Source organism: Orbicella franksi, chromosome 5 (assembly GCF_964199315.1).
Source record: "Orbicella franksi chromosome 5, jaOrbFran1.1, whole genome shotgun sequence".
NCBI classification, from domain to species: domain Eukaryota; kingdom Metazoa; phylum Cnidaria; class Anthozoa; order Scleractinia; family Merulinidae; genus Orbicella; species Orbicella franksi.
Window position 1 is genome coordinate 3,428,504 of NC_138149.1, and position 12,991 is coordinate 3,441,494.

The 12,991-nt window shown below is 39.7% G+C and overlaps 1 protein-coding gene across 2 annotated transcripts in view; it reads right to left on the minus strand.

The window, feature by feature from the left end:
* LOC145486216 (uncharacterized) overlaps positions 1-12,991 on the minus strand; it is a 40,001-nt gene that overhangs the window by 12,307 nt on the left and 14,703 nt on the right. For both annotated transcript variants that reach the window (XM_081464833.1, XM_081464832.1), the window contains 28 exons: positions 12,858-12,911; positions 12,398-12,451; positions 11,669-11,713; positions 11,367-11,420; positions 10,893-10,937; positions 10,556-10,609; positions 10,009-10,062; positions 9,512-9,565; positions 9,012-9,065; positions 8,880-8,933; positions 8,500-8,544; positions 8,046-8,090; positions 7,866-7,919; positions 7,301-7,354; positions 7,015-7,068; positions 6,331-6,384; positions 5,960-6,013; positions 5,244-5,297; positions 3,862-3,915; positions 3,324-3,377; positions 2,843-2,896; positions 2,357-2,410; positions 2,032-2,085; positions 1,094-1,147; positions 591-644; positions 458-511; positions 266-319; positions 71-124 (listed from right to left, as the gene is read on the minus strand). In XM_081464833.1, coding sequence (XP_081320959.1) covers positions 71-124; positions 266-319; positions 458-511; positions 591-644; positions 1,094-1,147; positions 2,032-2,085; positions 2,357-2,410; positions 2,843-2,896; positions 3,324-3,377; positions 3,862-3,915; positions 5,244-5,297; positions 5,960-6,013; positions 6,331-6,384; positions 7,015-7,068; positions 7,301-7,354; positions 7,866-7,919; positions 8,046-8,090; positions 8,500-8,544; positions 8,880-8,933; positions 9,012-9,065; positions 9,512-9,565; positions 10,009-10,062; positions 10,556-10,609; positions 10,893-10,937; positions 11,367-11,420; positions 11,669-11,713; positions 12,398-12,451; positions 12,858-12,911 — 1,476 coding nt within the window. The remainder of the gene's footprint in view (positions 1-70; positions 125-265; positions 320-457; positions 512-590; positions 645-1,093; positions 1,148-2,031; positions 2,086-2,356; positions 2,411-2,842; positions 2,897-3,323; positions 3,378-3,861; positions 3,916-5,243; positions 5,298-5,959; positions 6,014-6,330; positions 6,385-7,014; positions 7,069-7,300; positions 7,355-7,865; positions 7,920-8,045; positions 8,091-8,499; positions 8,545-8,879; positions 8,934-9,011; positions 9,066-9,511; positions 9,566-10,008; positions 10,063-10,555; positions 10,610-10,892; positions 10,938-11,366; positions 11,421-11,668; positions 11,714-12,397; positions 12,452-12,857; positions 12,912-12,991) is intronic.

Genomic DNA, 12,991 nt, shown 5'->3' on the forward strand with positions numbered 1-12,991 from the left:
TGCGGAGCGGATGACATAACCTGAAACGTGAAGAAGCTTGCGCTAGTTCTACATAGAAATGAATGATTACCAATTCTCCATCCGCTCCCTGTGCACCAGGTGGGCCTGAGAAACCAGGCATACCCTGTAAGTAGAAACAAGAAAAAAGAAATGAGAAGAAAGGGGAATGGACCTTTCGCAGTCTAGCAAAACTCTACACTTGACAAAGCGTGAATCAAAGTTGAAAACAAGAAGAAAATAAAGCAGAATATTTCAAAACTCTTACAGGCCTTCCTTGATGTCCTTTCCGTCCCGGATTTCCCGGCGGTCCAGTTTGTCCCTATTGGCGAAAGACAAATGTTATCAGTCTAACACAGATGAAGTCACAGGCAGGTTTAATGAAATGTTGCAGCTATTTAGGCTGCCGATTTGATGAGGTGTTTCAGAAAGAAGTTGAAACAGGAAAAACAGGTCTAACCAGTTGTCCATCTTTTCCTCGTCTTCCTATCTCACCATTTAAACCTTCTATGCCCTAACGAGATCAGAACAAGGCATCAATTTATTTTTTTCCATGAGAACTGAACGAGAATTGTTGTCAAATTATTTGTTACCGGTAGTCCAGGTGATCCTGGTTTTCCCGCTCGTCCAAAACTTCCTCGAGCACCCTGCAGGAAAAGGAACATGCCAAAATGATTTTCGAATACTGACAAAATAAACTTCAAAACGGCTTCAAAATCATTCCAGAAGTCCGATATTTGTTGTTGCGGTATGCTATTGTAAACGGGATTGTCAAAGGTTAAAAAACGCTTCGCCCAAAGTTATATGTCTGCGACAAGGTTAATTTCCTTATCTTGAACGGATGTTGTGGTGACATTCGATTTGTGCTAAGAGTTACCTTCTGTTCGACTGACAGTCCCTTTTACAGGCGGTAGCATTAAAACAATGTTCCTCGGGGTAAGGACACTTCTTTCAAATGTTTGAATCTTATTACATGAGATAATATTTCATGAAGTAATTCCTCATCCCTTTTTCAGAACTCAGTTTCGTACGCTTAGTGAGTTTCAGTTTTTTTTTCCGTACTTAACTTAGTTTCGGTTTTACTTTTCGTACAAACCTTTGTGCCTGGCACGCCTGGTCTGCCTGGTACGCCGGGGGGGCCTTCAGAACCCTGTAGAAAGAAACCATCAAACCAAATTAAACGAGTAGGCACATTTTGTTACACGGCTAGTTTCGCAAGATGGCCACGTTAACAATGCACTGTGACTCGCTACCCGAGCGAGAAAAAGGGGGTTATCTTGCAAACTCGGGATTTATCGTTGTGCCCTGCACGAAACGTATTGTCTATGAGACAGAGCGAATCCTTTATCGAACAAGCTTGCTCGGCCAAGATGGCTGCAGGATGTTGGCTCTCCATTTACTTTGCTCTTATGACTATGGACATTGATTGGGTTTGGATTCATAAACATACAAAAACAGAACGTAACCAAAATCGAGCCACTCTGACCCTAACAGGGATGGCGTAATGGTGAGAACGCTCGCCCACATTGTGTCCCGGGTTCGATTCCCGGACCTGTCGTCATATGTGGGTTGAGTTTGTTGTTGGTTCTCTACTCTGCTCGGGGAGGTTTTTCTCCGAGTATTCCGGTTTTCCCCTCTCCTCAAAAACCAACATTCCAATTCGATCCTGGAATGCACGGGCATTTCTGAACGAGTTCTCGCGAATTCTTTGGTGCTCCGTGGGTAAACAAATTACACATTTTTTATTTACATTTTTTACCTAAATTTACCTAAAAAAAAAAAAAGAACGAGCGGGAGGAGGGGGGAAGGAGCTATTATTGACCCTTTTTAACATAATTCCTCAAAGTGTTTAAGTAAAGTGATTGATTATATACCTGAAATTTGTGAAACCCGCAAAATAATACGAAACGAGTAATAGCTTGGGCGGATACAGGGTTTTAGAGAAGGGGGATACAGACCTCGGAAATGGGATTCACGGCATTATGAGGGCAAGGTAGCGTGTTGTTATGTCTCATTTTTTTCATTTGTCCTTACCACTCTTCCAGGTGCACCTTGGCGCCCGATCAATCCTGGGGGACCTCTCATTCCCTGAAAGATAAACAAAGCAACAATTCAGTCACAACCCATTAGTACACGAAAGAAATCATATAGCATAAAGGTTTGGTTCGAGTACGAGTAGTTCTTTATTCTTCTCAGGGTTAGTTGATTGGTAGACCACGCAAGCGCGCAAAAATCAACGCATTCCCTAGTATTAAATGCGTTTCGCAATCATTTACGTTCTTGCTCACTCTACACAAAAAGTATCAGAAATTAGGCCCTAATCGTGGTCTAAGGTTTATCTATTGGATGATATACTCACTACAGCTCCTGGACGGCCCATGTCACCAGTTTCACCGGCGGCCCCAGCTGAACCCTACATGTTTAGAACGCAGAACCGGACGTCAAACAGTAGTTCGCTTGTTTGTCCATGAGTGTAACTAGTAATACATTAGGTACCAATGAATAATTCATTAATAACTGAATTTTGGTAGGTTATGTTACTCATGACCTTTTAATAAGTATTAATTTCCTGCCTCAAAGAAATCTTCTGCTGGTGATGAATGAGACTATTAAACCTACAACGGAATGATAAGTCCGTTTGCTAGCGTAGTGATAGAAAGTTGTTGCCTTCAAGCAAACAATAAGATAGAGCAAGAACTTATAAAAGCTGGTGTTGAACTACTGAACAAGGTACGGCCTTCTCGACTGGATCTTTTAGGTGCTCACCGATAGCAAAAAGTCAAACGCTTGCTGTCGGCGTTTAACAAAAACAAGTTATAAAATTAACCCGTCATGTAACTCTCACCAATTCTCCAGTTGTTCCCTTCGTTCCAAAATCTCCTCTTTCGCCTTTGGCGCCCTTGATGAAAAAAAAAAAAAAAAAAAAAAAAAAAAAAAAAAAAAAAAGAAAAATATCGGTATCGATAGACAGCCGGGGAGATAACTGTCCTGTTACCCCATGTTGGATGTTAAACTACTTGTTCTGGAAAACATAATGTTGGTCTCGACATTTTCTACTCCATTTGTAATTGTACAGGTTAAGAATGAAGTTAACGGCGAAAGGCGAACTGCAAAATAATTATACTTAAGGTGTTTTTTCTGTACACTAAAATGTTTTTATTTTATGTACATAGGACACAGCTTCCTTATTTGTTCGTGTTGGATTGACTAAATGATAACAGAAAAATGACACAAAAGCAGAGCCGAAATTAAATGTTTTCCCATTTAACGTTTCTGAAATTGTAACTACAGGTAAAAAAAAATATACAAAAACAACTCTAAAGTACCTTGGGTCCGGTTTGCCCTTGGAGGCCTAGGGGACCCTGTGGTCCTTCCGGGCCCTGAAAAAGAGGCAACAAAGAATTGCGCACGTTCTTATACATGTTTTGCTTTTCATGAGTATCGCTTTCATATGAAAACTGTGCCACAAGAAGTCACAACCGATAAACAAAGCTAAAAAATAAATAAAACAAGTAACGTTAGCTTTTTCTTCATTAAAAAACGAAAATTTAAAAATTGCAAAATTTAACATGCCTGTCCTGATTAAGATGCCATGGCACAGCAAGATTTTTGACCAAAAAAGTGTCTCACCAAACTGTTTCCAGAAAAAAAAAATTACGAATTTAAAAGCCCCCAAGGTTGGGAGCTCATTGCTTTCATGCTTTTAAAAGGGCAAGCGTCTAAGGTTGGAAGGGAATCTAAACTTTTCTAACCCCGCTTCCTCCCTACTTCCGTATGAACAGGATTAAGGAGCACATACTTCCGTCCAATCGTTCAATGAATGAACAAGCTTCATAACAAGAACTAAGAAGTATATCAACCTACAGGCGATCCCATCATCCCTGGAATTCCCGATGTTCCCTGTGCGCCTTTCACACCCTAAAAAGACATTAAGTAAAATAATGAAATTAGAGAGAATGTGACTAATGTACTTAACCACGGTAATTTAGGCCCCGCAATAACTAAGATAAAGCACTATTGTTTGTTTAATACATTTTCTCTTGGCTAGATGAATATTTTCACTTTTCAAGGTTTTGGATTCGTTCATATTTTTGTTTGGCAGAATTTATCTCGACACAAAAAGCACAAACAGTATGTGACCCTATTCGAAGTAGGAACACTTTTTCACCGGTTCTTTTTAAAGGCAAACAAACAAAATTACAGAACAAAGACGACAACGCGAACAAAAATCTCCAGTATTTCTCGGTCTTATACTCATTTATTTTTTTCTCAAGCATCTGAGCGGGCCGGAATCCTAAAGCCTCGAATTTGATTGGCTAATCATACGCACGTGACCGGTCCAGCTTTTTACGATACGGCCCACGGGCCGGATGTTTTTCCCGCTACCTAAATTTCGCTCCTAAAAGTTAGCGGTAATCGTCAATCTTTTGCCTTTTTTACACATCCATCGATGATTAGTCAACGCAAGTTTATCTCTGTTCACTTTAAAATGGCAAGGAAAGTCACTGTAAGTAAATTCAATTGAGTGTTTTGAGGTTGTGAGAGTTTGCTTAATTGTTTGTAGCTTGGCGCTGTAATGACGCGTAATCCTGTGTTTCTCTCGTCCTAAAATTTGAGTCAATTTCAGTTGAGTTTACCTCTCTGATCGTTGCTGTATTTAGAAGAATTTCTGTGGAATACACGAATTTCCTCGCTTTCTGCTATTCAATTTACGGTTGAAAAGTGACGAAATGATTGTAAAGGCAACGACTGACAGAAATTGTTTTTGTAGTAAAACTTCAACTTGGCAGGAAATTTCACACCGCAAAAACAATTTTGGAGAACGTAACTGGTGAAATAAATGCAACTAACACAAAGTAGTTCGAAAAAAAATCTTTTTTTTAATACATCTTTCTTTGTCTACTATCTGAGTTACTCGCTCGTTGCCGAGATTTTTTTACAAATCGTTAGTAGACGGCGCGCAAGCCGATTCAATGACAAGAGTTGTGTAAACGAACCCATTTGTAATCTGTAAAACCAATTTACTGCAGGAAAAAAAAAAAAAATAAACATGCTATTTGCCGGCTCGGGCTTGAAGACCTCGGTCACAGTTTTTCACCATACGGACCTCCCAGCCGGCAAATAACATATATTTCCTTTCAACTAATTTTTTTTTTTTGAAATACAAGTTAACTACCAAACATGTACAACCTCATTCAATATCTCATTTATTTCATCTGAATAAGTAACGAGACAATTGTATATACCTCTTCTCCACGCCTTCCAGGTCTTCCTGGTATTCCGTCAAAACCAGCTTTACCCTGTTGATCGTAGCACATAATGCAACCTTACTGAGTTGTTATACCTCTGCCTGTCGGTTAAAGTGCTTTCATGGGACAATAAGTGGTTGGAATTAAATATGCCCCATCCCTCTGAAAAATCAGCTGAAACAGCTTCAACTACATTATAGTATAGAAAACACGGCAGGTTCGGTCTGCCTGTTCCCCATGCGCGCAACGTTTCGTTTCGTTTCGCCGGCAGCAAGCAGGGATGGAGCGCAGGTCTAAGTGATTAGACGCTGAACTATATAAGGAGTATTTTTCTGGGTGCAGCAGGCCCCGACACTTAGCACACCTCTCCTCAGCCAAATGTAGGTCAGCTTTCTAATTAAAACTCTAGGTTATTCACTGAGTTTTGAAACGTCACTGTTCTCATCTTCATAATCTGATTTACTACGTTGTGGCGCTAAGGGTACTTCTAAAGCAAATTAATTTATTTCAACTTGTTTAAATGGCTCTTTTTAGAATTTTTCGTAAGTGTACGTCAAAAAAAGTTGTGTGGCGAGCAGAAAGGGCTTACGCCTAGGAGACTTAACTATGACCGAGAAGGTCAGATTCTAATCTCTTTTCGTGGCTGCGTCGTGGGTAGAGATTTTTGGATAGCCCAATCTGTTCACACTTTTTCACTTTTCTGACATACTCACCTTGGGCCCTGGAAGACCTGGAGGACCCTGCGAACCAGTTCTTCCATCTTCTCCCTACATGAAATGGTGGAAATAAGCAATACACAATGATCAAAGAGCGGTTTTCATTTGAGTGTCGGAGGTAAATCACATTTGTCTCGCTCGCACACGTCTTTTCGCACTTCGAGCCAGTTACATGTATTTGCTTCGAGCTTTGATTGGTTCTCTAGATTGTCTTGGCCAGAGTGATTACTTTGGCTTTGACAAGAAATGGAAAACTGCTCTCATAGCTAAGGTCTATCTAACCAGAAAAGTTTGAAAATGGTATAGAATACCAACAAACTAAATCGCATTCTCTCACAAGCATACATTTACTTCTCTCAAGTACATACCGGTTGGCCGTTCTTCCCGTCATTGCCAGGCAGACCGGGGTTTCCGGCGCTACCCTATTCCAAAATAAAAACAATTTTAAATTCTTTACATTTCTATTCCTTATTTTTGTGTTTTCATCAAGAACGTTCTAGCAGGGTAACAACAAACACAAGGCACACCCAAAATGGCCAGGTGTAATTTTTAAAAACAGTTGAGGCCTAGTTCACACCAGCGACATAACGACATAATGAGATAACGCGCGACACCACCGGTTATGTCGGTAATGTGAACATCGACATAAAAAATAAGGAAAAGATCAGATTTTTTTCCTCATAACATTGCGTTCGTGCCGTTATGTTGCTACTATGTCATTATGTCAGGACGTTCACACTGCAAACATAACGGAATAACGTCCTGCTGATGTCGTTTATACTTTAATTGGATGCTCCTAAAACAGTTTCAACTATACTGGGAGGTTTAGAGTTAAACTAAAATCAAAAAAATTATTTCAATTTAAGAACACCCTAATGTAACTAGTAATAGGACTAAACGTTGAGTTAATTCTAAATTTACACCAAAAAAATCTAGTTTTAACCAAGCCTAATTGAACCGTGATCACATTACTCGCAGTCTAAATTTTAAAGCTTTAAACTACAATTTTTGATCTGAATAAGCTAAATGTAGCTAAGTTAACAATATCGCACCTTTTCTCCCCTACGTCCTCTTCTTCCGGGAAATCCTCGCCTGCCTGGCCAACCCTGTGTTCGAGGAATAAAACAAACTGAGTTGATAATTGTCAGCAAACCTAGACGCTAACGTTAATAAGAGAACGTAGTCGATGTTTGATAAACCCGATGCATGTATCTTTACCCCGGCCAACCTTATTAGAATACTGAGCTATTACTTCACATCAAGATGTAGATGAAACAACAACGCAAGGATGCTGTTGCCAATGACGTTAAGGTATGACACGCCTTCGTTCGCACGTACCGTTAGACCTGGCCTTCCAGTACGACCCGCAGGACCACGAGCTCCTGGTCCACCCTATCACATGTGAAATAGAGGGCAACAAATAAACAATAAAACAAACAAACAAACAAACACACTGAGAAACACTTAAAACAACAACAACAAAAAAAACTATTAAAAAAACCATCCCTGAAAGAATAACAAACAAAAACTAGTCATTTTATCCATTACTATAATCCATCAAATGTTTTCGCTCGTGCGCGATTGATCTAAATGCGTCACGTGACTCAATATGCCCCAGCTAAAACTGGCGAAGATCCGATTGATATCCCCATATTTTCAAAACTGCGCGTGTTGCGAAAAATATTTGAAGGGTAATAAACACAACAGATTATGTCCGCGGACAAATATCTTTGCATATTTTAGCGCTAAATGGAGGCTATTGTTTATATGTTTTATGGCGCAATACAGTAAGTTAAATACTACCTACTATCTTCAGTCTCAGCATTCGGTTATTCTCTCTCCCTAACCTCTCATATTAAATAATAAATTATACATGCCCTTTTGAAAAGAATAATCAGTTTACCAGTGACCCATCTTCTCCGTTACTCCCTGTTTGACCAATTCTACCAGGACGACCCTTAACAACAAATATGAAAAATCGAAATAATTAACACCACTTCTCAACCAATGAACTGTAATAAAGAATGAGCCATACCAGTGAAAAAATGCAGTGCAGAAAAATTAATATTTAACAAGGACTCACCGGAGGTCCAGGAGTTCCAGATTCTCCAACTGGGCCACGTTCACCCTGTATCAATTTGGAATAAGTAAAGCAAAAGCAAATATTTAATCCGTTACTAGCACAGTTTTAATTGAGTAAAAATTTATACGCATTTTCAACACTGTCGGCAGACACTGCTCGCTTCTTCTTGCTATATATAGCTACGGTGCGATTCTAATGTAATACTTAATTGAAGTTCTGGATCATAGTAATCCCTCCGCTTTCTCGAGACTGGGTTTTCGTGGTTTTTGTTAAAGCTCAAACTGTTGTAGTTGAAGTTGTTGCCGTTGTTGTTGTTGTTGTTATTGCAATCGTCCAATTTCTTTTTTAATTCGATCTAAGATTTCAGGGTCACACAGCGCCTCGAGCGTTTTAACAGAATTGAAAGGTAATAACAGTACAAAAGGCTTGAAATGGGAACTGAATGATGGCTTACCATCTCACCGACTTTTCCGTCTTTTCCGCGCTCTCCTGCTCTTCCCTTTAAAGTTAAAATAAGAAATAAAAGATACTGTCAAGGAACTACACAATAAACGTCAAAAGTCTTACGCTTCTATAGATATCTTAAACAAACAAACAAACAAACAAACAAACAATCATTAGCCCCGTGAAGGTAATTTGGACACCCCCTTTTTTAATTTCATCCGCGCCTTCTATCATACTAACCCAGTAACACATACTAACACAGTCCGTAAAAACGGGGGTTCTGGCTGGAAAAAAGTATTTCAGCAGTTTTGCTTCATATTCTATTTCCCTCACGAAGTAAATTTAAATTAGTTAATTCGTCTTCATTCAGAATAGAAATCAATCACTTACCCTCCTGCCGGTACGTCCAGCAAAACCTGTTGGTCCTTGGACACCGGGGGAACCCTACCATGAAAAACGCCACTAAGATTACGACAGAAAAATGAACACTGCTGCCTTAATGTTGCCACACAGTAATCTTACCACTTCTCCCTGTAACCCTTGGAATCCCATCAGACCTCGTTCGCCTTGACGACCCTGCAGTAAGAGGGAATAGACAACATGGCGCAGCCGAGTTGATTATTTCTTATAGAAAATTAGGGCGAGTGCCCCAACTGCTTAAGTACAAACTCTAAAGGATTGCAGAACCAAAACTTACAATTTTGTGAATATTTGGGCCACAAAATCAAGAGAAGCTTCTCTCTTTCAGTGAGAGCAACACGCGTATGGTCCTGTTGTATCAGCAAAATTAAACAGCGACGAGAGAACCAATCAGATTTCGCGGATTTCCAATATGGCACGCTGCGTGATTACTAAGAATCAACTCTAATTTGTTTAAAATTTCGTGCATGCGCAGGAAAACTCTATTGCATTTCTCTCTTTCATCCCTTACAAGAACACACATTCTTCTTGGGAGAGCAGGGTTAATAACAAAAACGTGCGTTGACATCTCTCGTTTAACCGTACACGAATTATCCACTCACCGCTCGTCCTGTTCTTCCAGGACTGCCGCGTGGTCCTTTAGCGCCACGATCCCCCTGTTATAATATGGAAAGAATAACGTTTTGCTGTTATTGTTGTTTTAATACCATTTAGTCTAATTAGGCAATTGCAGACTGAAGTAAGAGTACGACTTTTTAAACCTGGTGCTCACGACGGCTTTCGATTATCTCGCTTCACACGCCGATATCATTCAAACAGTCCCAGCCTTATTCAAGAGGTCAGTAACAGGGTGAAGTAAGGGCTCAGGGAACTTCACTGAATTGAAATTCCAAAGATGAAACCGCACTAAGTCTCGCACTCATGCTCCCATATGAAAGTCCCTATTATTAAACTAATTAATTAAGGACGACGTACAGATGATTTATTGACAATATACTCAGAGCAATAACAGTTTAACTACAGTATTCCCCAACAAAATTAAGTCCATGAAAGTTGTCACCTGCGATGCTTCGGCACATGGGAGTTTATTATTTTTTACCTTTGTTCCTCTTGGTCCCTGAGCGCCCAATGCTCCCTCTTTTCCTTGTTCTCCCTTACAAAAAATAATTATCATTATTACTGTGGTAAGTAACACCTTTTTGTTATCCCTCGGAACCCATTAAGGCTTCTGGTAATACAACCGAACCATGGGCCTTGTTGTAAGCGGTAGCTCAGTTTGATGGGTCAAAATAATTATTAATTTGGCTGGAAAACATATTGGTTATGAGCGAAGAACGCATAGCCGCCGTTTGATAATAAAAAATCCATTGTAAAACTACATTAACAATAACAAGAAATTAAAGGCTGGGAACAGAATGTGGAGCAGACCGGAGGCTAGATCTGTGAAAGCACATGATGGTCAAGAGCCTAGAGGGGATATTCGTTAATCCTCTTGAGAGCTACTACCAAACTACTGTCTTTCTTTCACCCGCTTAAGCTTCAGCTAAAAATTAACGGCAAGGGATAACATGATTTTTTATTGCCAAGTCAATAACCCTTTATTCATATAGAAGTTATAAATTAAATGTGTTTATTTTCTTGGTTACCGTGATTCCTCGAGCTCCCTGGAAGCCAGGAGTTCCGGGGGTCCCAGGTTTTCCCTAACAAAGGAACATTGGAAAATTTAAAATTTTATGCAAGAATAGCAAATCTAATTAGTACACTATTTGATTCCAATCTATCATAAGCTACATATTAAGTACACTTATTTGTCTCGTTCTTTTAATTCACATACTCTAACTTTCCTTGTTCAAACTCGCGCTGATAATTTTTCTTGCTGACCGCTTTTTCTGAGAATTAGGTGCTTCACGAAGTCAATCTTCCTCAGTTGATCAGTTGCTTATATTAGGGTTAATAATTCAAAACAATGTAAAGCACGCTCACCGGATCTCCTGCTCTTCCTCGAGAACCATCCTCGCCTGGGAGACCCTGGAAAAAGTGAAACAAAGTAAATAAACAAACAAACAAGTAAACAAATGATCGGTCGAACGAAGGAACGAACGAAGAGACGAACAAAGGAACGAACAAACAACTATAACCAATTCCTTACCCTCAAGAAAGGTCTAACCGATGAACGCTTCCTTTCTCTCTTAATGAACAACCCTACGCTATCTTAACATGAAATGTTTACAGCCACAATAATATTACCGTTCGTCAGTTGTTATACTATTCACCCCTATTTCAACTTTTAATTAACAGCAAAGTGTAACATTCACAGTACCAGCCTGGTTTTTAGTGGAGTAACTCTCAGGACACATAAAAACTTCCTACCGGGAGCGCTATTTACAACCTCTCTCAAGAAGAAGAGAGACCCTGGTAACGAGGCTGCGCTATTTATTGGTACCCGTATCAGTTTACCTTTGGTCCTGCCGCTCCCGGAGTTCCTGATATTCCTGGTGGCCCACGCAATCCCTAAGTAATATATTAATAAACTAATAACAAAGTTGCAAATATTGGCAGAGATTGACAAGGAGGCAAACAAACCTAAGACATTCAAGTGTTATTGTAAGTAGAAGTATTGACTACTCAACATGTCAAGTTTTATTTCAACATGTAGGCCTACTAATTGTTTCTCGGTTTCGGCCGCCTGCCATGACTCGTTCCAAATATGGCTGTAAAATGTAGTTGATTTAAAATAATCATAACAGGAAATTTCTAACCTTCGTTCCTTGCCTTCCAGGAGTTCCAGGCTCTCCAGGGGAACCCTAACGAAAAAGTATTTAAGATTTAACAACTGACAGATCTGTCTGGGCTAGGCGTTTGCAGCTGTTCATAAAGTAAATTCAGAGTAGGATGCATAGCTTTATCAAGAAATACCGCTTCTCCCAGCCAATACAAAGTAAAGAAGATTAATAATGACAGATTATAGATTCATACTTTCACTAACGTGCCGAACGTCTGTAGCAGCGATTGACGGTAAGCTTAAACCAACCATTTTGAACTGATAACTTTAGACGTAAAGGAGAAACAGATGTGGCCAGCGTTTGAAAAAATTGTTCAACATTAAAGTTCTGTCGTTAGAGGAGATTTAGACTCAGCAAAACGTTGAGTTGAAAAGTTGGGTTCGTTATTAACAATTATAAAAAAAGAGAGAACTACTACGCGCGCTCTCACTGGTCGGTAGGTGTCTTTAGATAAGAGTGTGTAAACACGGCTGTGCCGCTTTAGATTCGCGCGTATTTTCGAGAAATATTTTTAAAAAGTTATAGAATACTTTTTCCGCGTTTACATAGCCTCATCTAAACACTTGGTGGCTGGGAGAATTCTCGAAAGTTATGCAAACCCAAGACACAGTCGAGAGTTTGCATCGAATTATCCAAACCCCCCTTGTGTTAAGATGAGGCTATGTAAATACGGAAAAAGTTCTCTATTACTTAAATATATTTCACCTGATCTCCTTTAACTCCAGGTGTTCCGTCTAAACCAGGCAATCCAGAATGACCCTAACAAAATACACCTCCGTACGTCAAAACTCAAACACTTGATCCTTGTGTTTACAACAGTACTATGAATGCCAATATAATGTATAGGGTGGGTTGGTAAAATGAATTACAGTGCAGCAATATGCTCGTCGATAATGTCATAAGAGACATGAAACGCGGGGCATATAATCCCGAAGGTAACATCCCACTAAAATCAACACAACAGACGTTTAGAACGGTTTTCAATTAATCAGGCAATTACTTTGGGTTTGGTGTCGGTTTTACTATGGTTTGAAATTCGCTGAGAAGTCTGAATGGAAAAAAAATTGGTTTGGTTTCGGTTTTACGACACTCAGTTGAAAACCGCTCTATGGACAAAACTTTTAACAGGTGAGATGTAGCTATAGTGACTAAACAGACATTGTACCTTTTGTCCCGCTAAGCCAACTGCACCGGGGTAGCCCCTCTCGCCTTGAGGACCCTAAAGAAAAGCAAATGAATAGATAGATCTGACCACGATCAGTCTTCTCCTTGCAAGTGACGTATTGCTGGTCTCCTGGC